Source organism: Dysidea avara, chromosome 12 (genome assembly GCF_963678975.1).
Source record: "Dysidea avara chromosome 12, odDysAvar1.4, whole genome shotgun sequence".
Lineage (NCBI taxonomy): Eukaryota > Metazoa > Porifera > Demospongiae > Dictyoceratida > Dysideidae > Dysidea > Dysidea avara.
This window is the reverse complement of record NC_089283.1, coordinates 2,972,531-2,999,569: the sequence shown is the minus strand read 5'-3', so window position 1 is coordinate 2,999,569 and position 27,039 is coordinate 2,972,531. Positions and strand designations below refer to the sequence as shown.

At 38.5% G+C, this 27,039-nt stretch overlaps 4 protein-coding genes across 6 annotated transcripts; 2 read left to right on the top strand and 2 right to left on the bottom strand.

The window, feature by feature from the left end:
• The first annotated feature begins 3 nt into the window (after positions 1-3).
• On the top strand, positions 4-8,350 carry LOC136241507 (ankyrin repeat domain-containing protein 50-like). Of its 2 annotated transcripts, XR_010694310.1 has the most exons (7): positions 4-229; positions 2,902-3,000; positions 3,050-3,148; positions 3,201-3,299; positions 3,350-3,430; positions 5,014-6,155; positions 6,942-8,350. XR_010694310.1 is itself a non-coding variant. In XM_066032729.1 (6 exons), the coding sequence occupies exons 2-6, from the start codon at positions 2,986-2,988 to the stop codon at positions 5,566-5,568; spliced, it is 849 nt and encodes a 282-aa protein (XP_065888801.1). In that variant the 5' UTR covers positions 4-229; positions 2,902-2,985; the 3' UTR covers positions 5,569-6,351. The 2 variants fall into 2 exon arrangements, 1 of the variants encoding a protein (XP_065888801.1); XM_066032729.1 differs by lacking the exon at positions 6,942-8,350 and having other exon boundaries at positions 5,014-6,351.
• Positions 4,071-9,363, bottom strand: LOC136241508 (ras GTPase-activating protein-binding protein 2-like). The gene is made up of 3 exons (XM_066032730.1): positions 8,915-9,363; positions 6,925-6,990; positions 4,071-5,863 (listed from the first exon to the last, which is right to left on the bottom strand). The coding sequence occupies exons 1-3, from the start codon at positions 9,110-9,112 to the stop codon at positions 5,639-5,641; spliced, it is 489 nt and encodes a 162-aa protein (XP_065888802.1). The 5' UTR covers positions 9,113-9,363; the 3' UTR covers positions 4,071-5,638.
• Positions 9,364-12,175: 2,812 nt separating this feature from the next.
• Positions 12,176-20,681, bottom strand: LOC136241504 (activin receptor type-1-like). Of its 2 annotated transcripts, none has more exons than XM_066032723.1 (5): positions 20,523-20,681; positions 15,571-15,900; positions 14,599-15,522; positions 14,403-14,539; positions 12,176-12,437 (listed from the first exon to the last, which is right to left on the bottom strand). In XM_066032723.1, exons 1-5 carry the CDS (start codon positions 20,578-20,580, stop codon positions 12,291-12,293), a joined length of 1,596 nt encoding a protein of 531 aa, XP_065888795.1. In that variant the 5' UTR covers positions 20,581-20,681; the 3' UTR covers positions 12,176-12,290. The 2 variants fall into 2 exon arrangements, with proteins under 2 accessions (XP_065888795.1, XP_065888796.1); XM_066032724.1 differs by having other exon boundaries at positions 14,599-15,516.
• Positions 20,682-22,151: 1,470 nt separating this feature from the next.
• Positions 22,152-27,015, top strand: LOC136241502 (ankyrin repeat domain-containing protein 50-like). The gene is made up of 7 exons (XM_066032722.1): positions 22,152-22,361; positions 22,717-22,818; positions 24,491-24,589; positions 24,639-24,737; positions 24,790-24,888; positions 24,938-25,018; positions 26,226-27,015. The coding sequence occupies exons 1-7, from the start codon at positions 22,239-22,241 to the stop codon at positions 26,922-26,924; spliced, it is 1,302 nt and encodes a 433-aa protein (XP_065888794.1). The 5' UTR covers positions 22,152-22,238; the 3' UTR covers positions 26,925-27,015.
• The last annotated feature ends 24 nt before the right edge of the window (positions 27,016-27,039 follow it).

Here is a 27,039-nt window from a genome sequence, read left to right as displayed (position 1 = left end):
ATTTCACGTGTTTAACTTATCGCCCCCGGTTGAAGGTGTAAGTAAGCGTGGTAATCGGCACAACTAGTGGAATAATGCGATGGCGGAGTCCCCAGAAGAGTACACTACTAAACTGATCCACTCGACAAAAAAAGGATTAACTGGCGAAGTGCTGATAGCCAGTCCAGTCTCTTATGTCAAGTTTTAGGCATTGAATATTGTGATTTACCGGACCAAAGCTCAAAACTTGGTACAGTTATTCCTTAGGATGTACAAAGTGATTTTAGAAGGGGTGCCACCATGAACTCACCCTGCACCCCTTTGTACGACAGCTATTTTCAACAATCTGCGAAATTAAAACCCATCATATTTACTATATTGAATAACTTATGTTTTGCTAAACACATCTCTACGTTTAATAATTCCTATTTGTGAGTGAGCACTCCATGACATCCCGTTATAGTTTCATTGAAATATCATGGCTCTCTAAAGATAAAAGGCTTACACCAAAAAATTAAGTTTAGCGAAAATTAAAATCGCTAAAGTTTAAATATAGCTAATTTTGAGAATTTTCTATCAACAATAATGTCTAAATTTCCACTACTTTTTGGCCAATCACTATACATCTGTTTATATCTCCTTGGGGGGCAAGCAAGGTCAACCTCAGAATTAACAAGGTTTCAGAGAGCAATGATAGAGAAAATCTTTGGCTTTAATCTTTTGCCGGGTTACCTGTGTATGTTGTCTATTAATTATGTACAGTTGCTGATCATAGCTATCTATTAATAAGCTGAAGGTGTACATACAGGTTTATTTATTAGCCAGTCTTCTATTAGCACTATTATGTTCAGGAAATATAATTCTCTAGATTTAATGTTATGTTTAAAGCACAGATTTCAAATGATTTACAAAAGTCTACAGCATATACTGTGTAAGTTACTACTTAATGAAGAGTGTTGAATGTAAGTAGCTATTACAGTACTTTCAATCCTGCAACTATGTGTACTGTAACAGCTAGAGACTATAAGAGCTAAAATTAATGATCATTAACAATATGGGACAACGAGGAGGTTACACAGCTCTGGACGGTACTTAATCAGAGAATCTGTGTAGACTTTTAAAAATCATTAGCATTACAATGGACTCACCATTAGCTGCTTTTGTCACCTCTTGGAATCTGAGTAATGGTTAGCTGTGTATAAGGGTTCTAAGCCTTCATCTCTTAATTGGTTAAAAACATGAACTTACAAAAAGTTTTGCATATGACAAAGATTATTTTTCAATGTGGAGCCACCTCAGATTTGACTTTTACAGGAATTTAGCATTCAAACACTGTCACTAAATCACATTTACGTGATCCAAAATCCACAAAATTGGTTTCAAATTGGGGAATTAATATCCCACTAGTTTAGTAAGCATGTGGACTATTACAGTGATTATACTCAATATGTTACCATTGGACAGAATATTGTATGGCACACACTATTAGACTTACATGCATGCATATTGCACTTCAGTGTCACTGGATTTCTGTCACCCCGGTGACAATGGTATATATAACATCAACTGCTGCTTAATTGGATGAAGTTTCTGTGAGCTTTCTAAGCACTTCTGAATTAGGAGCAAGAGACTGGTGTGTTGTTTGTGGTTCAGAAAATCATACATGCATGTAGCCCCACCCCTTGTCAATGTAAAGAAGTAGATTTATATGTTTCCAGCATGGCATTTGTCATAAGTTAATCAGTAATTCACAGAACATGGAAACTTGGCTATGTGGTAAAAAATATGACATTGGATCAGCGATGACCATGTCACATGAGGATGGGTAGTTATACATTTGCATCAAGATATATCCTAGCTTCTTCTAAAAGACTTGTGGCAGGTCAGGAGTTAGCTAGGTATAGAATTTTGGTGACACTCCACAGACATACACACAAGTTAAAAGAAAAAAACTTCTTTCACTGTTATGTGCCTGGTCTGGTGTGGCTATATCCATGCCAGTGGAACACTAGACCACCTGAGTTATCCACCTGGGGGCAAAACATCTCCCAGGTGAAGATGTAGGTAGTAGACAGCCAAAATCCCATCTGGATCTCATCCATTTTGTGAGGTTACACTGACAGTTGGATTTCAGTAGTAGCACACACGTACGTACGCACACACACACACACACACACACGATGTTTAATGAACTATAGTGATAGTCATAGTTATTACTTGTACACGTGTAGGAGATTGATCATTTAGGTGGGAGGGAAGAGGGAGTACCACATAAAGTACTAGTATCATTGAGTTGACATGACTGAACAACATCAACATGTACACACTACAGCCACCCAGGAAATATGTTACACTAATGTGTGGACATTAATGAGTTCCTCCCCACAATTACCTCAAATATTCAACACATCAGTGATAAATATTTCAGTGTGATTGCATTTATAGCAGCAAAAATTAATTGTTTGGAACAATATATCTTCAATATTACTTAATTAGGGCTGTTCAGTCTATTGAAAGTCTCTATACCATCAATCTATGTATGTGCCATAACTTTTACTACTTATAAATAGGGTCTCATCATTTCTAGAAGATAATATACTAAACAAATTAATGATTTCGGACTACCATGTATCATTATAGTGATTTGTAACTACTTTCTGTGTACCCATCTGCCACTGTTTAGGTGGCTTTCCACTTTTGTCTTTGTTATGCTGTGATCACTCAACATACAAAATAATAATATACAGTAATAGCTAAGTTTGGAAGTCTACAGTAAAGTGGTTGTTATTAAAGTTTGTAATGCTATACTGGGCAATTTACAAGACCTACAATTGCAATTTCCTGGACTATATTTAGCTGTAATGGAATAATTATACAAGTTTCTACAGCTTCACAATTATTGTTATATTATGTTGTTTACAGAAGGGACTAACTCCTCTACATGATGCATGCCTGGAATGCCACAGTGATATTGTTTTGCTGTTACTCAGTTTTGGTGCTCACATCATGGCCAGGAGCAAAGTGAGTGTCACTTGTTACATATAATGCTATGACTCTGTATATGTTGTAGGATGGCTGGACATGTGCTATGTGTGCGTGCAGTTCAGGTCATGGACAGTTGGCTCAAATGTTGTTTGCGGCAGGTTGTGACGTCAATGCACTTAGCCAAGTAAGCAATACACTTCAGTCAACATCTCAACAACTTGTTCATCTTTATACAGCATGACTTGTCGGCATTACACATAGTTGCTTGGAAGGGACATGTACATGTAATAGAGATACTGATAGCTGAAGGATCAGCTTTAGACCAAAAGAGCAAAGTATTCCTTGATATATATTCATGCTTGTATTGCAAAGATTTTTATGATAGAATGGCAAGACTGCACTTGATCTAGCCAGGGATGAAGGACATCAAGAGTGTTGTGTAGTACTGGAGGCTGCAATGGGAATGGTTAGTGTGAAACTACCTAGATAACTGTGTAGGACGATTCATGGGTGTTGTCTTGCTTCACTACTTTGTCACATAGACCATTGTATCCCTACAGTTTAGCTGATTCAAAATACTCACATGGTATGTAAACAATTGTTTCACAAGTCCCTGAAGTCATCTTAACAGTGTTCCCAATTTGGGTATAGATATTTAGAGGGGTGTGTGTGTGGAGGGAGGGGTAGTTTAAGATGCTCAAATCATGCTCTAACTAGGTACCTTGAAGAAGATACAGGTGTAATTGTGTATCTCAAACCTTAAACAAAAGCAATAAAAGTAGAAAGAGGAAGAGCTAAGCTAAGTCAATTTAATTTTTTTTTGTATCTATATACTAGGAGCTTTAAAATCAATCAAATACTCCAATAGAACAGTCAGTTACTCCTCAATATTTATAAAGTTCTGGTGGTAAAAGACCAGTGTGCAATTTTCTCTGCACTTGATTGTACCCTGCCATAATGAGGTTGAAATTCCATGGTGATGATAGCTATTTCGTATAATAAATTAATGACACTTATTGGTGCTGTAAAACTACCTGTTGATAGATAGTGAAAACAATAAATAAATCTTCAGATTATTATGTTCTGTTGCAACTTTAAATTCCAGTGAAATTTGAGGTACCTTTATTTAAAACAAACAAAACTACAGCTTTGGGAGAGGTGCAACATACACATTATTATTATTATTATTTATTACAGGTAATTTATAAGGCTAAACAGCCTGTTACACCTGATCAACAGGTAAAAAAAGTACAAGTAGACTAATTACATACATTTATACATAGTGTTAGATGAATATTGGTCAATCAATTTCTTAAAATCATCAACTGATGCTGCACATGCTACTTCTTGGGGTAAATTATTCCATGGTTCAACAACTCTTCTTGTAAAAAAAATATTTCCTGGCATCTGTTCTTGAAAAATATTTAAATAGCTTAAATGTATGACCTCTGGTATGGGTAATGGGTGAAAAAGTAAAAAAATCAGAATGGTCTATATCATACTTATCATGTAGCATATTGTAGACAGCAATCATGTCACCTCTATAACGTCTATAATGTAATGATGGCAAGTTAAGTACTTTCAATCGTTCCTCGTAGTCAAGATTTCCACATGACAAAAAGATGACCACACAGAGGCATAGAATCTGGCAGGGAAGCTGGTGCCCCTATTGACTTAATGATCTTAATTGAAGAATATCAACATACTCTAATAGAACAGTCAGTTACATACAATTGCCAATCTTAGGAAGCTTTTGAAAAATTTATCTCCCTCAAACCTTCCCTAGAGATAGAACATGCTTACATGCTGAATGTGACACTGCTTTATTTCCAAGATCCTTTCCCCCTATCTAATGTGTACTTGCTATGGCTATGTCACAAACTGTATCAACTTGGATCTGATTGCAAACTGAGAATTTAGCAACCTGCTTTGCTAGACACACCCCTAAGCTGAGCACATACATGTCTGTATTGCCTAACCAGCAAAACTTTTTCTCTAGAACTGTATTGTGAGCATTTTCTATCTAATGACTTGTGTACTTATCAACAGAACACTACAGATCTGTCAGTGAGATTGAAAGCTGATGAGGGTCAGCTGAAAGTTGTTCAGGAGAAGTTACAGTTCAGCCAGGAGAGTTTCAGTGAGCTGCTCAAGAAGGAGAAGAAACAATGGGAAAATGAAGTTGTCGTAATGAAGAAACAGCATGTAAAAGAAATTAACAATCTCAAAGAAGAGATAACTGTTTTGACTGACAAACTAACATCAAAAATGGCACTGGTAATACCGTTTCCTCAAGTTGAGTTATCTGGTCCTGAAAGTCCACGTCCTATAAGAAAACATAAGAAATCTTCTCACCACCCAAGAAGAAGACCCACAGAACTACCCAGTACACTTACAACACATTTAATGACACCAGTCGATTCTCATCTGAACAAATCAGCTGATAACTTAGCTCAATGGGGAAGCATGGATAATGTTGACAGTGATGATGGAGCAGCAGCAAAAATGAGCACCAAATTGAGTATCACTGAACTGGTTGAGGAGAGTCTTAGGAAACCAGAAGGTATGGCTTCTATTAGGAAGGAGTTGAAGGAAGCCAATTGACACCAAGAATACAACGCAAGTTTGGACCAGGCAAAAGACCTCCTCCACTGAAAGAAGGGTAGTCAGTCAATTACCAGTCATCATCTTGGTAACAGAATATCTCATTGTGCACATAGTACTTCTTAGGCAACTCTGGAGTGAGCACAAACGTCTGAACAAATGCCCTCATTGGCTGGCCATTCACTGACAACTCTCCTGTAACTTGAATGACACCAAGTGTGGCATAGCTGTCCACCTGCTTTATCTTAGCATGTACGTTCTTAAAATTGACAGACAATATCTTCTCATAAATAGCCTGCAACAAGGAAAATACATGAGAGTAAGCAAATAGCTACACTGCCAAGTGAGACAAGAGCGTTTACTCCCCCAGTTAATATCAAGTATTAAAATTGGGTTGCTGCTTCCCCAGTTAACACCAAACCACCAGGTCCCATTATACAGTTGGATAGACAGCAGCAATGTAGTAAAGTTTCTTGCTAAAGGAAACAACAACAGCGGACCTGGAACCTTTCTATTACCAGTGCTACTGCACATTACTATCAAGAAGTACTGATAATCTGACATTAAAACTTTAATGATGTTAACAAGTATGTTAAGGCACTACACTAATGGAATTAAAAGGTTTCAAAACAACACAGTTAAATTTCCCTATGTAATGACATAGCACTAATCCAAGGGTATTCCCTAAATGCTTGGCTTAAAGTACACCTACCCTAGTTAGCCACAGAATTCATGGCAGCTGTCAGGAATTATGCTTATATTATAGTAGAACCTCTCTATATACAGGACACTAACTTTTATAATCAAAATTTTCTCTTTTCTCAGTGATAAAATTGAGATCTGTTGTACCAAAATCTTCATCTTCTCTTATAGTGACATGAAGACTCTTATAGTGACATTTTTGTTAACTCCTTAATTAAGACAAATAGTTGTTAAGAGACGTTTCACTACACAGAAGCACAAATCAGTCAACTACCCTTGTACCTACCAAAGAAATTTTACAATTCCAACATGCTTACGCAAAGTTTATAGTTAGTTTAATGGGCCAAAGTCAAAATCAATTATGTTTACACCAATAGAAAACATTTTTTTAGCATAACTGCCAGTTTGTAAAACAGCACCGACAACTGTTATGAAACAGTGAATATAGCATAATATTAATTCTGTAAGGTGTAGCTAAAATTTAAACTTACAGCAGTATTCCCCAGTATATTGTACAGGTAAATAGTCAATATGTTTACTAAACAACCATTGACATACGAGTAAGCATGCATGGTGTATCACATGTACACACACCCATACAATATGCACACACGCACGTACTACATTGAATATACAGTACATACACAAATTTACCTTCTGACCAACCACAGGCTCTTCAGATCCTATCTCAGAACTACCATGAACATAGGACGAAGTGTCCTTCACTTCCAGAAATATTGTTGACGACTATGGAAATTTGGCTATTATTATTAGAAATATAGAAAGTTTGTTGGAAATTCAGAAATGTGTAACTGAAATTTTAAATACATAAATCCGTACAATCAAATTTAAAAAAAAAAAATTGGCATCGAATTTTGATGTGTAAGTTATACTGCATGGATTTATATGATGAGGCTTAGAATGTTTACTGTATAAGATTGAACATTCTGGAATTACAGGCAACCTTCTTAGATGGATTGATGGATTTCTATCCAATAGGAGACAACGTGTTGTTTTAAATGGGGGAAAAATCGTGTTAGCAAGATGTGAAGAGTGGTGTTCCACAAGGATCAATTCTAGGATCTCTTCTCTTCCTTATTTATGTTAATCACATGCCAGAATCCATCTCAAGTCACATGTTTTTATTTGCAGACGATACCAAGTTATACAAACTATTTCCACATTGGCAGACCATGTACAACTCCAAACTGATTTAGGATAATCTAGCCAAATGGTGTGATGCGTGGCAACTGAATTTCAATGTTAGTAAATGTAAAGTGATTCACTTTGGTCGAGCCACACACAGCTTTGGAGGCTACTATCTTAATGGTGTCTCATTGGACTCGGTTAATTGTCATAAGGACTTGAGTATTATATATTTGATGTGAATTTAAGGTTCCACCAACACGCTTCTGAAGTAGCTATGAAAGTGAACAGGGTATTGGCTTGTATGAAAAGAAGCGTTATCGATTTGAATGAATTTATACTGTCACGATTATACAAATCAATGGTTCAACCAATATTAGAATACGGAAATGTAATTTGGGGACCCCATTATGTATTAGATCAATGTAAACTTGAGGGTGTGCAATGGCGTGCTACAAACTAGTACCATCTTTAAGAGACAAGTCTTACATAGATAAACTGACATCAATGAATTTACCATCTCTTTTATACAGGCACAGACGTGGTGACTTAATATTTCTTTTCAAGATGTTGAATGGCTACTTCAATCTGGATTACTCCAACTTTTTCACTCTTTCCCACAATACACAAACTAGAGGTCATGCATATAAATTACTTAAGCCCCCTGCCCATCTTTCATGTCGGGTCAACTATTTTGGTACTAGAGTAATAATGACTAGAACAATCTTACAAGTGATATTGTAGGAAATTATAATTTTAAATCAGCTATAGATAATTACTTTTATGACTATAGATTTATGTTAATGTAATAATTTTATTCATAGTTAATTTTTGTTTATTGCATTTAATTTATGTATGTATAGTATGTAATTGAATGTGTGGCACACTCACTATCAAAAGCTTTTTGCAGGTCCATGTAAATAACATCAACAGGTACTCCTTGATCAAGTGATTTTGTTAAAATATCCATAACATGAAGTAACTGGGTAGTGCACGAATGGCCCCTAAAAAGCCAAATTGGTGGGATGTCAACAAATATGTGTGTATACACGAGGCGAGATGCAAGGAAGAGGGGTCACTGTCAATAGTGTATAGATTATAAACGCACTCTCAAGCGCACTAGCATGTATCCATAGTCTGCTTCGTAAATTTGTTGTATACCTTTGAGTTGATTCGATTCTCACAGCGCAAAGGCCACAGTGTAAGTCGTTTGGTGAGTCCGTGGATTACTGACGAGATTTCTGAGAACTGGCACCCTCGCCCCAACCATGATAGAGTCATGACTGCTTACAGACCGCAGTGAACTGCTCAGCTTGGCTTGAACCCATGCTGAAACCACAGCTCATCTAATGCAGTAGCCTAAGGCACAGAATATACTACAACTCAAGTTACAACTTCGAAATTTGGTGAAAATTTATCCAGAAATCACATTTGGGTTGGCAAATTTTTATATTTCAAAATGCCATTGATGGATTTTGTATGTGAAGGACCTCCCAACATGAGAAGACTGGTCTAGATAAAATCTGTGCAACTGGACTGGATCCTTGTGAAGCTGGGTGTAGTACTGTTTGACAAAATGTGACCCCACAATCTGGGGAACATAGCTTCCCGCCATTGCCTCTAGAGGGCAGGAAATACATCTCATCAAGCAATGTATTCTAATACTTTCATGCATACGAACAACACATGCTTTCATGAAAACAGTTTTATCAATCTTTAAACCTTATGTAGGGTCCGCAACGCGAAAAATCGATATCCTCTAATCAACTACCTAACTATTGTCATGTGTTAGGCTAAGTGTAACTTGAATAACACCAGCGCGGCAGCCAAGTTTGTCACTTTCTTCTGGTAGAAAACGATACAAATGTCTTAAAATCACGTGATTTTTCGTTGCAGCAGTCGGTAGGGTTCTCCGTATGCCACGATATTCACTCTCAACGTTGTTCAAGTAGTTGATTCAAGTAGTTGATTCAACTACTTGCGATTGATTCAATCACGTGATTCAAGTAGTTGTTCAAGTAGTTGTTCAAGTAGTTCAACTGACCAATAAAATCAAACCACCAACTCAAAGTATTGGTGGTTTGATTTTATTGGTCAGTTTCCGGTGGAAGCACGATCTGTGCAGCTTTTTGACGATAGACAAAATGTTTCTTGCTCTGGAGCACAGGACAAGCAGAGCAACAACTGCGCCGTGGGTCAGCAATGACCAGTACTAGGTAAAGTACCTGCATGCGGAGTATGGTTATAATTGAAGCTTGTTAGCCACCTGGCTGAGCCATCTATATGCTGAAATAAGTCTGCCAAAATGACGCGATTTTTGCAAACAAATACCAGAATGGTTGATACATCAGTGAGACAGTCTCCAACAGCAAGGATACAAAACTTATAAATACCTAACAATACGGCTATCTCGCCCAGTAAACGCATAGAGCAATCCAATGCATGAAATAGGCACTCACGTGATCGATATTCAAATCTCGGAAAATACAACCATAATTTATTCCAATGACATTAAAATCACTTGGAATCAGGTGACAATCAGTTTGTGTGCATTAGGTTCAACATCTCGATTAGCCCAGCAGTCTGAGACTCTCCCTATGATGCCATCACTGTGTGACAGCACAAAACACAGCCCAGACCACGCCTAAGTGATAATTGTTCACTTATGCGTGGTCTGGGCTGTTATTAACATAAATATTTACAAAAGGAGCACACTGCATGACTCCTATTCAGAAATGAAAGCGATTTCGTGGGTATTTCCGCGATTTGAATTTGGATCACGTGAGTGCCTATTTCATGCATTGGATTGCTCTATGCGTTTACTGGGCGAGATAGCCGTATTGTTAGGTGTTTATAAGTTTTGTATCCTTGCTGTTGGAGACTGTCTCACTGGTGTATCAACCATTCTGGTATTTGTTTGCAAAAATGGCGTCATTTTGGCCGAATTTCAGCATGTAGATGGCTCAGCCAGATGGCTAACAAGCTTCAATTATAATCGTACTCCGCATGCAGGTACTTTACCTAGTATTGGTCATTGCTGACCCACGGCGCAGTTGTTGCTCTGCTTGTCCTGTGCTCCAGAGCAAGAAACATTTTGTCTGTCGTCAAAAAGCTGCACAGATCGTGCTTCCACCGGAAACTGACCAATAAAATCAAACCACCAATACTTTGAGTTGATGATAGACTACTTGAACAATGTTGAGAGTGAATATCGTGGCATACGAAGACCCCTACGAACTGCTAGTCTGGCGTAGCCACTGAGACCTTTTAAAAAATAAAAGGTCTGGCGTGAACTGCTGCAACGAAAAATCACGTGGTTTTAAGACATTTGTATCGTTTTCTACCTGAATAAAGCGACAAACTTGGCTGCCACGCTGGTGTTATTCAAGTTACACTTAGCCTAACACATGACAATAGTTAGGTAGTTGATTGGAGGATGTCGATTTTTCGCGTTGCGGACCCTACCTTATGTTAACAAGATGAAATAGTATTGGTGGGTTAACACGGGTAGCTTTCACTAACAACAACCCACGTAAGGCAATAATAACATGCAACACGCGATATTTAAATAACTTTTACAAATATCTTCACCCATTGCTTGCTATCTTAACTGGTTCCCAGGAACATTGAGCAACAAATGATAGCGAACATAATAAGATTCTACCTACGGAACAAAATACAGTGGAACCTCAGTTATCTGGACCCCACTTATCCGGATTCTCGGTTAACCGAACTACGGAAATGATTGCTCTATTAGAGTAGTGACTGTTCTATTAGAGTAGTTGAAAATATAGGTATTTTCAAAAAAAATTATCTTCATGCTATTTTAAGGTTATTTATACACAGTTTCAGAGATACGGACTTTTCAGACTTATGGACCACTTCTGGTCCCAAGGGGTTCGGATAACTGAGGTTCCACTGTACTAGAAAATAAGTTATCTAATTTGCCTAACTAAATTGATTTCATTCAACTTAAGATGCGAAATGTATTGTGGCGCGAATTATAAAAATTTCTAACAACCGTTGCTAGTCTGTCACTTGTGAGGTTTACTTTTCAATGGTTATTGGGACAAATGCACTTACTTGGTCATCACACTTTACCAAATAAGAGAATCTCTGTCAAAAGCTAGGATCTGGCCTACTCTAAGGGTCGCTTGGAGTCTGGTGGCCTTGTTTGATTGCTGGTATTTCCAGCTGTCCAGCACTTTAACACCTAGTGGTGGCAAGGGCAGTCCATCTAGCCCAGGAAAAAAAAAGGTTAGAAACAAACATTAAATACTAGCTCTAAGTTGGACTAGCGTAATATCAGAGAGAAAACCATCAGTTTTATTGATGAAAAACACAGTAACAGTATAATTATATCCTCGGACACATGCTACCACAAATAGGGCAATATATAAGCCCCACAAGTGGGCATGGCAAGGGTAACAAAAAAATACAAAAAAACAGCATTACATATACACTTTAATAGTCGTGAACATTAACAATTTTGAGGACGGCTATGCTAGTTTATACAAGTGACTAACCTAGCAAACCTGTTCCATTCTACACTGAACCATTGAGAATGGCTGTAGCCTTCACTCGCGTACCTCACAAACGTCTGACAAGCAACGGTTGTTAAGCATTTTATGAAAATACGTCATAACACATCATGCGTACAATCACACATGCCAGCCTACTACTAATTTGAGTTAAATATCCAGAGATATACGGAAGCATGTATGTTGGCGGGCGCCACAATATAGTTAAACTACTTGGAAACGATATAGTAAAACTTCATTTTGAGTGCACATATACACTAAAAAGGTAAAAAACTTGTTAGTAAATATAGAATAGATTTATGTACAAAACAGAGTGGAAAGTTGAAAAAAAAATCATACAATTTGAGCATTGATTTGAGGGTCTATCTTCAAGTCCTGGGAAAGCTTCCTTAGTCTTCTCTTAATTCTCGCAGCTGTGAGACGTGCATTAGAGTCCTGATACCAACACTCTTTTATCAGTGACTCCATAGACTTCAACACCTATAGAACAGGAGTATGGAATACCACTGTCCTTTACAAATATCAGGATTCTTCAATACAATGTGTGCACCATGTTACCACAAAACCTTTATAAATACAAGTACACGAAAAAATTTGGAATTTTCAACTAGAGTAGGGACCATAACACATCAATAAAGAGTACTGAAACAAGTTGGAGTAGTCCGTGATATTAAATCATAGTAAAACAATAAGAAGTGTTATATCCCTATACTGTGCTCAAGATACCATAACAGAAATGCACAGTAGGGATATAACACTTCTTATTGTTTTACTGTGGCTTAATATCATGGACTACTTCAACTTGTTTCAGTACTTTTATTGATGTACTATGGCCCCTACTCTAGTTGAAAATTCCAAATTTTTTTGTGTACTTGTTTGTTAACTTTTTTTGTAAATAATTTTATTATGACTGGTGAACCCACGCATACCGCATCTGAAATGCCCAGCCCCTTATTGTCTGAAAAGTGAACTATCCATTACGCTTCGTTGCCAGCTATGCTCAACCGTTTGCAGGGCTGGAGCCCAGAGATTTTGATTGGTCCAGCCATCCATGGACTGCAATGAAGGTCACAGTCATGCACACTACTCAGCTTTTATTGATATAATATGATCTGTAAATCAGAGATTATCTGCTTTGGTGTGTTACTTAACTGCATGTGCTATAAGTACACACAGCATGCTAAGCTAGAGGGGTCAGAGGGCATGCTCCCTCAGGGAAACTTTTGAAAATAGATACTCTGAAATAGCAATGCAAAGTCTCTTCTTTTTGTTAACATCAACGGTAATTTTGTGTTCGATTACCAATTAATTGGGTTTCATATCTGACTATTATAAGCTAGTATCTATTTTGTTTTCATGATGTATACAAAAATTTCGCGTCGTTTGTAGCTGCATAATAATGCATGATATGCATGATCAATTAGCTCAATACAGCGTGCCATGCAGATGACTCACTGGAGGCAGTTAACACAGATGTCATGGCTAGTGCTGAATGCTTTATTAGAGTATCACGATGACTAGAGTATATTTTGATGACTGCTCTATTAGAGAATCTTGATCTTTTCACTAAAATCAAGTAGCTGAAAAGTGATTGGTTGGACCGTGGGTTCTGGCCCTGACTCATTGCACAGCATTTTGAATCAAGAACTGTTCGTAAAGCACCTCTGCAATCCATGAAAGAAATCATACCACGCACCCCAATTATATTAATTATCGTCTGAAAAGTGAAGTATCCATTAAGCTTCGTTTTCAGCTATGTTCAACCCATTACACAGCAGTACACATCAAGAACCGTTTGAAAAGCACCTCTACTTTCAAAATAGCTGCTATGACAAATACGGACGATTTCTGTTACGAAGGGAAGCCATCACGTGCTATAGCCAAATTGACACTTTTGCTGTCAGCAAAGATGAATGGGACACAAAAGAGGACACTGGTAAGTCCATGAAGAAAGAATGTATTGTACATACTGCGGTATGCCAAAAGGCACATGTCGGGCTGAAGCAACGTCGAACAGTGAAAAAATCAAGCCCGTAGTCTTAGCCGTTATCAAGTTATACTTGTCTGAAGGTATCAGTCAGTCAGTTACTCAGTCAGTCAGTTACTCAGTCAGTCAGTAGAAAATTCCGTTGAATGAAAAAAAATTTAAATTCCATAGCAACTCGTTGAAAGCGTTTCGGGTCAATCTGAAAGCTTTTTTGGGCTTAGTTTTACCTAGCCAATACTGCTTCATTGTCGTCTGGGAAAATTGAGGTTTTTTTCGGGTGATATTATTTCATGGGCCACGCCTACTCCTTTGTGGTCCCTACTATACAGTACTATCTAATATATGATGACCAAGAAGCCATCAGTCGTAACGCATGACACTGTTAAAATGGAATTCCAATTCACCACTACTATATCTACTTAGCAGTATTCTTATTTGTGCCCCATTGTTTTACTTACGTCACAGTTTCCCCAACGTGACGGAATTGGTGGTCTTTGCCCATCTACACCAACAACCTTCTTCATTTCCTCAAAGCTTGGATCATGTGGGACCATGTTACAAAACGGTACTTGATACTCGTCCACCTGTTCTTCACCTAAACCACAATACATATATATTACAATATGGTCTCATCAATCAATACATTACACTCACCAGTACGCAGGCATACTTCCCACAGGACCAAACCAAGACAGTAGATGTCAACATTGACGAATGATTCAAACACAGTCAAGTCAATAGTACCATTCAATATCTCAGGTGCTAGATACCGTACTGTGCCGTGTCTGTAAGTTGGTGGCATATCAATTGCTCTTGTTTTCGAGTCCATCTGGGCAGCTAACCCAAAATCAGCCAAACAGCAAGTATAGTTTGTTTTCACTAAGATGTTTTTACTCTTCAAGTCACGATGTGCGATTGCCGGCTTGCCCTGCACTCCAAGGAACTCAGTGTGTAAATGTAGTAACCCGTTGCATATTGATAATGCAAGGGAGATCATTCTGGCAGTGGACAAAATATTTGAAGGATCTTCAACACTCAGAAAGTCATAGAGGGACCCAAGTGGGTGATACTGTGTGATTAACCAGAGTTCTGTGACTCCATTATTGGATATCATGTCAGAAGCAATATAACCCAATACATTATCATGACGGATTGACACAATATTGTATATCTCTTTCTCGCGGTTAAAAGATTCTTCATCAACGGTTGAAAATATCTTCACAGCAACCAAATCATCTCGATAGTCTCCAACATACACCTGTCCGTATCTGCCAGTACCAATGAGCTCACGAAGAACAATCTGTCTTGCTATGGTAACTTGTACCATTCGTGGTACACCTGATCCACTACCGGACGTCATGGTGCCATCAAAATTAGGACTGACAGAGATTCTGTCATTATGGTGAGTAGGACCTCCATTTTGTATTAGCTGAGTTGACCTATGTCTCCTTCTCTCTAACCATTTTAACATGATCAGTCCACCAACAACGCCAGCAACTAGTATCACCACTACCACACACACTGCAATGATTATATGTTGACTTGAACTATTATTATCACTTGAGGTAGTACCTACAGCTGTAAATAAAAATTACCAGCACCATACTGCAGTTATCACTAACTTACTTGAAGTTGGGGTTGGAGTAGTAGCTGGGATTGGGGTAGTAGCTTGGGTTGGGGTAGTAGTTGATAAGACGTTAGTTAGTACTGAAGAGATGGTTATATTATTACAAAGTGATGTAGTGCAGCATAACTGATAGTGGTTTCCTTCTGTAATGTTGTAACATGGAATCGCTATTGACATATGACATTCTTGCCTACAACTAGCTACATGTGTGCTACTATTGTGTAAACGAATATTACAATATATACTACAGTAATGGCCCGCTATTGTTGCATCAATTTCACATGTGTCAATATTAGATCCGGCTGCTGTCCTTCCACAGGTGACACAATCTGTGTGAAGTAAAGAAGCAGTTGTGTCATTATTATATGTAAACATTATTACATGCAGTTATACTTGTTAATACAGTTATAAGCCAAGTCAATTACACAACAAAGATGTCCTAAAATTATGGACATAAGGAGTCTGTTCATGGTACTGTATATGCACAGAAATTCCCTTCCCTAACAAAGCATGCATCCGTGTGCAAGCACACACACACAACACGCACATACCATGCAATAATCATACAGTGTGGTAGTAGGAGTTTGTACTTCCTCACAAAAATATTGACCAGAAACCAACCTCCCAATAATACAATCATGGCACCTCCATAAATGTCTAGGATTGCCACAGAATTTCTTGATTTCCTTTATCCTTTTTATGTATTAGAGAATCAGTTTGATGTCTTAGTGTCCTAAATGACCTAAAGGACACTTGGCATGTACTGCATGTCTTTTGTTCTGAGACACATGGAATACAGTACCTTGCCATGCAACCAAGCCCGAAAGTACCTTCACTACAACCCAAAAAAACTTGCTATAGAATCTTCAAAAATACGATTATTCAGTAGAATTTTCTCCTGACTGACTGACAGTGCCTTCATACAAGCGTAACTCATTAACAGCTACGGCTGCTAACTTGATTTTTCACTGCTTCAGCCCAACAGGTACCTTTTGGCATACCTCACATGTGTCCCATTTATCTTTGATGACAGTGCAAAGTATCACCAAGGAGTATATAATAGTAACCAAGAGTATCGAACGAGTGTATTACCTCGTGATTAATGATTGTGTGAAGTAACACAGATATTTCAGTAATTGTTCGTTTACATTGCCATTAAGGGTTGCTATATTTAGCCCAATTCAGCCACCATACCAAGTGAAAACATGATAGCGTTACAGGGAAATAGCTAATGTTAAAGTTCTGGCACTGCCAAGCAGATCCCTGAAGGCGTGATAACATGCTTGTTTGTGCAACCATTGTTTTAGCGAGCTGCAATTATCTTGGGTCCTTACTACACTTTCCTTGTACAATAACTGTTGAATACTTGGTTGAATAACAGGCAAAGAAAGACTTGTTGCTACGTACACATTTCTAATTACCATTTCGCATAAACAAACTATTATTAAATATCCATGTTATTTATGCAATTGTTAATCAATCACGGGCTAATACACCATTCAACACTCTTGGTTTCTATTATATACTCTTGGTATCGGTGATGACTTTCCTATGAATTGTCCATTGTGACTGGCAGAGGTCCTTCTCGTAGTGTTCTTCGCTTGTAATGTTGTGTAACGGGTTGAACATAGCTGAAAACAAAGTGTACAGTATGGAGAATGCGTTCAGATGAATGCAATATGTCTGGCAACATTCTTACTTCTAATGTAGTGTGTGTTGGTTTATAATAATGTTACAAAAAAACAAAACAAAAAAAGTAGAAGGAATTTTTTTTGCATTAATTTGATCTCTAGAAGCTAAATGAGGTTATCATCTACAATAGAATAGAAACCTGTGCCGAGGTTGCTAGCTAGAAAGTAACCTGTGGTCTGGAGGCATGTTGGCAGACACACAATCACATCAACTAGCACTCTGGCCAGGGTCTCAGGATATGATGTGATGCCTATAGGTTCCTTATGTGTGGATGAAGTAGTGCAGTGTCCACCACTGCTAGTAAAACCTTGCATGGTGTGTGTGTGTGTGTAGTGCATGCGTGCGTGTGCATCCACATGCCAACCTCCTCATAGTGGACATGGTAACACATCACTTGTAGGTGATGTGAATAATGGCAGTGCCCTGACTCTACCATGTGGTGGAGACGAGGAAACTGGTGGCCTTGCAAGCCAACAAGAGGGCTTATCTTTCACACATACAGCATGCTTTGCACAAAACAGACCAAGTCTCTGACTCAGGTCCCTACAATTGTCCTATAGCCTATCCACTCTCCTGGCCTAAACTTCAATAGCTTGCAAAATAGGTTAGGTGAGGTCTCTCTCCTAGCCTATGGCTTGTAAATGGGTTATTAGAGCATCCCTTGATTAGGTGATTGTGTACCTTCCAAAGAGCGGAAAGGATGATCTCAAGAGAGATGATAGTGTCCAGACAAGCAGAAGTGTGGTGTGCACGTGTGTGTAGTGCATGTATATGCATGTATGTGGTGTTAGTGTTTTGCACGCGTGTGTTGTGTGTGTATTATTTTCAGTTACTATCACATAACACAACTTTTAACCATTAAAACATCAAGACACACGGTAGTGTGTCGTGCGGCCCAAGCAGCCGGCGCGCAACACCTGTGAGTATATTGACAGGAAGAATGAAAACACAATTTTTGCACCTCTGTAGCTCTGTGCTGTCTTGATAAAACAAGACGATTTGTGCTGTGGACACTCCTTCCAACTTCAGTACTCCACATTCCAAATTTGAGCAAAATCGCTTCAAGCGTTCCCAAGATATGCGACTTCAAAAATTGGCTTAGTTTCTTCGTTTTTCTTCTTATTTTTCTTCCTCTTTTCGCACACTTACAAAAACCGCTATAAACGTGAACGCAGTATCCAAATGCCTTGAAATTTGGCACACAGAAGGGGGGTATAAAGGCGCATCTTTGTACCAATGTTGGCTGGAATAAGATAAACAGGCAAAGAGTTATTAGCGATTATTCACGAAAAATAACACCAATATATTGTCACGCCTACAGGGTAAACCACGTACGGGAAGAAGCTGAAAATCGGTGGGTGAATAGGTTAACTATTGAACCTCAAACCTTTTGTGGTTTGAAAGAAATCGAGCTAGAAACCAGGAAGATAGAACGAAAAAACCAACAGTGTGTAACAATTACGCAATCAAGATTAACTAATAAAAAAAAAGACTACTTTCCACATCCACCAGAAAAACCGCTTGGGGTAATGCTTTGAAATTCGCTGTACAGATGGAGTAATCATCTTAGAAAGGATCTTCAATGGTGTAGAAGAATCAGACTTGAAGCCACGGAGTTATAACACGAAATCAAACTTGATGTAGCAAGTGCGAGATTGAGATACTCTAATAGAGCGGTCACCCTAATAGAGCAGTCACCCTGAAAAGAATTTAACAGATCAGCTAGAAACTAGTAACCTGTATAGAGATAAGCTACAAACAATTCACCCTGTAGAGAGATCATCTAGAAGAAGCTACCTTGTAGGGAGTTCAACTACATAGTTCAGCTAGAAGAATTCACCTTGTAGAGAGTTCAGCTACAAAGAAACCACCATGTAGAGAGTTCAGCTACAAACAAATCGCCCTGTAGAGGAATCAGCTAGAAGAAATTACCCTGTACAGAGTTCAGCTACAGATAAACCATCATGTAGAGAGTTCAGCTGCAAACAAATCACCTGTAGAGAGTTCAGCTACAAACAAATTACCCTGTAGAAAGGTCAGCTAGAAGAAGTTACTTAATGCCCACCTACAGGTGGAGTCTCATATTTTTAGAATACCAGTAGCAATAGCCAGTAACTCTCTTAACAAGATACCAAGTTAGCTACTACGTATCTTTGACAGAGTTCAGCACTGTTAAATGCAATGTATGCATGATAAGAGAGCCATGTGCAAAATTTTTCCTGGAAAAACTAGAATACCCACTGACTTTGTATATAAATAAAACCATGGATTTAAGGAAATGTCAGATACTCAAAAGGAAGTACTCCATGATGTCAATAAGTTCACTAACTTGGTGACATAACTGATTTGTAGACAATTTGCTAGACAGGACCAGAACAGAACAATCAATCAGAACAGAACAATCCTTGCACTCCTGGACTCTCCTTTCTTCACGAAGCGACCACTATTTTACATCCTTTTTGTTTGCGTTCATATCTCGCAAACGGTTGGACCCAGAGTTAAAATCTAGATGCCATCTTGTCGAGTATGATCTGGGGAATCTGTTGAACTTTATCCCAGGTCCATGCACTATAGTATGCGGACGTTATGGCTTCGATAAAGAATTACACATTTTAAAACAGAATTGCTTTGTTAAAAACCGGTTCGTTTACCCCTTTCCCCTTCACCCAAATGCTTAAACCTAAATATCATTCGATTCCCCATTCATAAGGAATTCGTTAAACTTTATCCCACCCCCATATCTCGAAGCATGCGGACTATTTCTCAGATGGTTGGTGCATGCTTGCACTTGTGAGAGCCTAGACACAGACATTCATCACTAACGTAAAGACAAAAGTATAATAAAAGTTGCAAAGTTGAACTATAAGGCTGTCAGACAGAACTATGATCTAAGATTGTATAACAACTTCTTGTCAACATCTCTTCAAATACAGTTTGGTAGCTATATTAAGAATGTTGGGGAGCTCACAACCACACAGTATAACAGTAACCATATCTGGTTGTAATAAGCTTAAAATAAATTAATCAATGTGGTTATAGGGCTTGGAAAGTAATTTTAAGTCTCATCTTAACCTACTGAGCAAGCCACCTTATCACGAAAATTATACTTCTAAGAAACTATAATTTTGTAAAACTACACTAACAAGAGGATGGATTACGTTTCCCGCGATGCACAAACCATCAATTCGTCAATTTCACCACATGTTCACGAATAACCACACTACACCAATAATTAACACATACGTCTATAATAACTCACCTGATAACTTCACGAGAAGGGCACACATACACAGAAACACTAAACAGCTCGACTTCATGGGTATCAAGTTCAATCGGTAACTCGATCGGTATTAAACCTTACTTAACTAGTTGCGGTTTCTATGACCCGAGCTATGACCAACCAATACTATTATATGAATACATATGAGGCTCGTGTGGAGGAATGGGTGTGTCAGGGTGGAATGGCTGAATTGTCTTGTATTGTTACCGTGTTTTTCAGGTTTCTTGCGAAAATCAAAGCATAATCATAATCATAAACGTGATCAAACACGTGATCTGTAATTCAAATATCTCGAACGTGCAAGGTATTTAAAGTGAATACTCGCACCTTTTGCCAATCATTGTACACGTTCAAGTATTGCTAGTATGCTGCAAGATATGTAAGCCTTGCCAGTTCGAAGCACGGATCACGTGTTTGATCACGTTAATGCTTTGATTTTCGCCAGAAACCTGAAAAACACGGTATTGTGTAGCTACACAGCTTCTAATAGTTCTTGAGCGACAACAAAAACAAACGAAATCACGTGCATAGAATTTCGACCAATCAAATCGATTTATTTTTGAACTTCAAACTATAATTACCACACGTGACTTCCGTTTTAAATTTGTCGACGCGCAAGAACTATTAGAACCTGTGTAGTTCTTGCGCGACAACAAAAACAAGCGAAATCACGTGCATAGGATTTCGACCAATCAAATCGATTCATTTTTTAACTTCAAACTGTAATTACCACACGTGACTTCCGCTTTAAATTTGTCGACGCGCAAGAACTATTAGAACCTGTGTAACCATATTCCTGGTTTAGGGGACACGTGAGGATCTCACGTGATCCGGGAGACAATTCAGCCACTACAAATCTTCATTACAAACTCATGTGGTAAACAACCCACAGCCGTCCATATTCTGACACCCTGAACCCATGTCACATTAACCATACCAGGTTAGGCATGATCAATGGAGACGAATTTAGGTGAATTAAAGGGAGGGAGGGTGGGAAAAGCAGCTTCCCAGCTCACTACGGTTTGTCTGTTGAACGTCGCTAAGTAACCAGTTGGCGGGCGCCTCGATATTATTTAAAATTCCCGCCCACACTATGTTGGTACACGTGACTGCACTGTTGTTCATATTTCCAGATCAACAGTGCTAGCTATATGAATGTAAACAACCTTCTAGTTAACACTGTTTAGGCCACTCCAAATAAATTTTCTGTTTCCCGTCCTGGACTCAGGCATATTTGTATGCGGGCGGGCGGTCCATTTCCATTATTTATAAAATTGGCTAGCTTTTCAAGCCATTATTTGCCTGGCACAACCAAAAAGGCTGCATAAAAGCATGCTTATAAGTTTGTTCCTTCCTTTGTAGTTGCAAAAATAACACAAACGTGAAGTTTGTGCTGACTTGATAGCACTGCTGACACGTGAGCTGACACTGGTTAAAGATAGCTTTTACTGAGCCTATCAGTATGCAAGAATAACCAGAAAATAATGGAAGAATACGGAATAATGAAATATTTAGAGCTGGCAGTATGGGAAACAGATAATTTATTTGGAGTGGCCTTAACCTGTGGTTAAACTTGTACAAGATAAAATTAAATTTTAGCGCGTATAAATATTATTTCACGTGAAGTTGTTTAACTTAGCGCCCCCGGTTGGGAGGTGTAGGCGTGGTAATCGGCACAACTAGTGGAATAATGCGATGGCGGAGTCCCCAGAAGAGTACACTACTAAACTGATCCACGTGGCAAAGAAAGGATTAACTGGCGAAGTGCTGAGGTTGTTGCGCAAAAACGAGTTAGAATGCGCCGCCGTTTGCGACAAGGTAAACACCAAAAATGGCATTTCACTTGGCTGTTGTTTATAATGTACTGAGCCTAAAGCAATAGATAGCATGTTTAATTGTTTTGTGAACGATTTACTATGCAAGTGGGCGTTTCTTGCCCCACCCCCTAACAAATGCAAGCTGCCATGGTGCTTGTTTCACGTGATAAGACCCCCATTGATAACATAGTCACTGACCATAGGAAGTAACTCATGAATACCCATAGCCTGTTAGTAAAGGAAATCCTGTGTAGCTATATAGTTAGCTACTAAAATCTATACATACACAAATTTATTATCAATCACTGTCCCACTTGTCCAGTGATCAAATCACAAATGTTCTGTCGATTTTGTAGCATGGAAGAAACTGTCTCCACTTGGCAGCGATCTATGGTCACTTTGATACGACCTTAGCCATCCTGCAAACATCACTGATTGACATCAACTCTACCAACAGCGTGAGTGCAATTGTATACCCGGCAACGTGGCATTGTTAGATTTGACTGGCTTGCTGGGTGGGACCACTTTTAGTAAGCATGTGGACTATTGCAGAGATTATACTCAATATGCTACCACTGGACAATATATTGTATGGCACACACTGTTAAACTTACATGCATGCATATTGCACTTCAGTGTCACTGGATTTCTGTCACTCGGGTGACAATGGTATATATAACATCAACTGCTGCTTAATTGGATGAAGTTTCTGTGAGCTTTTTTAAGCACTTCTGAATTAGAAGCAAGGGACTGGTGTGTTGTTTGTGGTTCCAGAAAATCATGTGTGCATGTAGCTCTCCACCCCTTGTCAATGTGAAGAAGCCGGTACATTTATATGTTTCCAACATTGCATTTGTCATAAGCTAGTCCAAGTGATTCATAGAGCATGGGAACTTGTTGACTGTGTGGTGATAATATGACATTAGGTCAGTGATGACCATGTCACATGAGGATGGGTAGTTATACATTTGTGTTGAGATATATCCTTCTAAAAGACTTGTGGCAGGTCAGGAGTTAGCTAGGGTTAGAATTTTGGTGACACATACTCCACGGACATACAGAAAAGAAAAAAAGGCTGCTTTGACTGTCATGTACCTGCTCTGGTGTGGCTATATCCATGCCAGTGGAATACTAGACCACCTGAGTTATCCACCTGGGGGCAAAGCATCTCCCAGGTGAAGATGTAGGTAGTAGGGAGCCAAAATCCCATTTGGATCCCATTCATTTTGTGAGGTTACACTGACAGTTGGATTTCAGTATGGACAGTTGGCATTTCAGTACACACAAATGCATGCACACACACACACACACACACACCCGCACGCACACACACACACACACACACACACACACACACACACACACACACACACACACACACACACACACACACACACACACACACACACACACACACACAAGATGTTTAATGAACCATAATGATAGTCATAGTTATTACTGTATACGTGTAGGAGATTGATTATTTAGGTGGGAGAGAAGAGGGAGCACCACATAAAGTACTAGTATCATTGAGTTGACATGACTGAACAACATCAACATGTACACACTACAGCCACCCAGGAAATATGTTACACTAATGTGTGACCATTATTGAGTTCCTCCCCACAATTACCTCAAATATTTAACACATCAGTGATAAATACTTCAGTGTGATTGCATTCATAACATATCAAAAAATAATTGTTTGAAAAAGCAACTTCAAGATTGTTTGAATCTATTGAAGGTCTCAGCCATCAAACTATGTATCATAACTTTTACTACTTATTAATAGGTAACTGGGAAATGTGGGAATCACTATTTCAAGAAGATATTATGCTGAACAAATTAATGATTTTGGGCTACTGTTATTACAGTGATTATAGTAACTACTTTCTGTACCCAACTGCCACTGTTTAAGTGGCTTTCCTCATTTATCTTTGTTATGTTGTAGTCACCAAAAATAGATAAGCTAAGTTTGGTGTAGTGTGGTTGTTATTAAAGTAGTTTGTTATGTTTTACTTGGCAATTTCTTGCAAGACCTACAAATGCAATTTCCTGGACTATAATGGAATAATTATACAAGTTTCTACACTGAGCTTTACAATTATTGTTATATTATGTTGTTTACAGAAGGGACTAACTCCTCTACATGATGCATGCCTGGAATGCCACAGTGATATTGTTTTGCTGTTACTCAGTTTTGGTGCTCACATCATGGCCAGGAGCAAAGTGAGTGTCACTTGTTACATATAATGCTATGACCCTGTATGTGTTGTAGGATGGCTGGACATGTGCTATGTGCGCGTGCAGTTCAGGTCATGGACAGTTGGCTCAAATGTTGTTTGCGGCAGGTTGTGACGTCAATGCACTTAGCCGAGTAAGCAATACACTTCAGTCAACATGTCAACAACTTGTTCATTTTTCTATAGCATGACTTGTCGGCATTACACATAGCTGCTTGGAAGGGACATGTACATGTTGTAGAGATACTGATAGCTGAAGGATCAGCTTTAGACCAAAAGAGCAAAGTATTCCTTGATGTATACTAATGATGTATTGTGAAGATTTTTATGTTAGAATGGCAAGACTGCACTTGATCTAGCCAGGGATGAAGGACATCAAGAGTGTTGTGCAGTGCTGGAGGCTGCAATGGGAATGGTTAGTGTGAAACTACCTAGATAACTGTGTAGGACGATACGTAGGTCTTGCCTTGCTTCACTACTGCACATAGACCACTGTATCCCTACAGTTTAGATGATTCAAAATACTCACATGGTATGTAAACAATTGTTTCACAAGTCCCTGAAGTCATCTTTGCAGTGTGCCCAAATTGGGTATAGATATTTAGAGTGTGTGTGTTGGGGGGGGGGGGGGGGGGGGGGATAGTTTAAGATGCTCCAAAGTTTTTTTACCATGCTCTAACTAGGTACCTTGAAGAAGATACAGGTGTAATTGTGCATCTCAATTAAACCTTAAACAAAAGCAATAAAAGTAGAAAGAGGAAGAGCTAAGCTATGTCAATTTAATTTTTTGTATCTACTAGCATTCAAAATCAATCAAATACTCTAATAGAACAGTCAGTTACTCCTTAATGTTTTATGAAATTCTGGTGGTAAAAGACCAGTGTGCCATTTTCTCTGCACTTGATTGTGTGCCAAACATCCTGCCCAACTGAGTTTGACTACATACCTTGTTCATGTACTGATGATAGCTAAACTAAATTTAGCAACTCTAATACTTTATTATGTCTTAAAAAGAGAAACTGACCCTAATGACACTCATTGATGCTACAAAACTACTTGTCGATAGATACTGAAAACTAAAAATGAATTTTCAGATTATTATGTCCTGTTGCAACAACATTTAATTCCTGTGAAAATTGAGGTACTTTATTTAAAACAAACACAACTACAGCTTTGGGAGAGGTGCAACATGTACATGACAAAAATATGACCACACACAGGCATAGGAATCTGGGCAGGGGAGCTGGTGCCCCTATTGACTTTATGATCTTAATTGAAAAATATCAACATACTCTAATAGAACAGTCAATACAATCCTATCTTGAAAAACTTATCTCCCTTAAACCCTTCCTAGAGATAGAGCATGCTTTACATGTTGAATGTGCATTAGCAATGCCTTACTTCCATGATCACTTCCCCCTATCTAACATGTCTGCTATGACTATGCCACATACTGTATCAATTTGGATCTTATTGCAAAGAATTTAGCAACCTGCTGTGCTAGACACACTCCTAAGCTGAGCACAGTATACATGTCTGTATTGCCTAACCAGCAAAAGTTTTGTATGTAGAAGTGTGTTGGGAGCATTTTTCTATCTTATGACTTGTGTACTTTTCAACAGAATACTACAGATATGTCAGTGAGATTGAAAGCTGTTGAGGGTCAGCTGAAAGTTGTTCAGGAGAAGTTACAGTTCAGCCAGGAGAGTTTCAGTGAGCTCCTCAAGAAGGAGAAGAAACAATGGGAAAATGAAGTTGCCCTAATGAAGGAACAGCATGTAAAAAAAATTAACAATCTCAAAGAAGAGATAACTGTTTTGACTGACAAACTAACATCAAAAATGGCACTGGGTATACCATTTCCTCAAGTTGAGTTATCTGGTCCTGAAAGTCCACGTCCTATAAGGAAACATAAGAAATCTTCTCACCACCCAAGAAGAAGACCCACAGAACTACCCAGTACACTTACAACACATTTAATAACACCAGTCGATTCTCGTCTGAGCAAATCAGCTGATAACTTAGCTCAATGGGGAAGCATGGATAATGTTGACAGTGATGATGGAGCAACAAAAATGAACACCAAATTGAGTATCACTGAACTGGTTGAGGAGAGCCTTAGGAAACCAGAAAGTATGGCTTCTATTAGGAAGGAGTTGAAGGAAGCCAAATTGACACCAAAAATGCAACGCAAGTTTGGACCATGTACAGGACCTCCTCCACTAAAAGAAGTACAGGTAGTTGTCAGCCCCAGTGATGAGATAAAGACATCTCCACTAACACAGGCACATTCACAGGCAGACCAGTCCAATAAACAATGACTATAAAACTATGAAGTCATATATACAACATGTTTGGTTTTATAATATTACTGTTGCTATTAAAGTAAGCACATTAGTATGTGTACAGCTAGCTCAGTATACTTTAGCGAACGTA

Bases quoted from the DNA above. Each gene is read 5' to 3' on its own strand.
- LOC136241507 (XM_066032729.1), top strand. The intron at 3,149-3,200 runs GTAAGCAATACA...ATCTTTATACAG, and splicing joins ACGTCAATGCACTTAGCCAA to CATGACTTGTCGGCATTACA. The intron at 3,431-5,013 runs GTTAGTGTGAAA...ACTTATCAACAG, and splicing joins TGGAGGCTGCAATGGGAATG to AACACTACAGATCTGTCAGT.
- LOC136241504 (XM_066032723.1), bottom strand. From the start codon at position 20,580: ATGAAGTCGAGCTGTTTAGTGTTTCTGTGTATGTGTGCCCTTCTCGTG. The intron at 15,523-15,570 runs GTAAGTTAGTGA...TTTTATTTACAG, and splicing joins TACTCCAACCCCAACTTCAA to CTGTAGGTACTACCTCAAGT. The intron at 14,540-14,598 runs GTGAGTGTAATG...ATTGTGGTTTAG, and splicing joins GGAAGTATGCCTGCGTACTG to GTGAAGAACAGGTGGACGAG.
- LOC136241502 (XM_066032722.1), top strand. From the start codon at position 22,239: ATGGCGGAGTCCCCAGAAGAGTACACTACTAAACTGATCCACGTGGCA. The intron at 24,590-24,638 runs GTGAGTGTCACT...TATGTGTTGTAG, and splicing joins ACATCATGGCCAGGAGCAAA to GATGGCTGGACATGTGCTAT. The intron at 24,738-24,789 runs GTAAGCAATACA...ATTTTTCTATAG, and splicing joins ACGTCAATGCACTTAGCCGA to CATGACTTGTCGGCATTACA.
- LOC136241508 (XM_066032730.1), bottom strand. From the start codon at position 9,112: ATGAAAGCATGTGTTGTTCGTATGCATGAAAGTATTAGAATACATTGC. The intron at 6,991-8,914 runs GTTGGGAGGTCC...CTGGAAGTGAAG, and splicing joins ATCTAGACCAGTCTTCTCAT to GACACTTCGTCCTATGTTCA. The intron at 5,864-6,924 runs GTAAATTTGTGT...TCCTTGTTGCAG, and splicing joins AGCCTGTGGTTGGTCAGAAG to GCTATTTATGAGAAGATATT.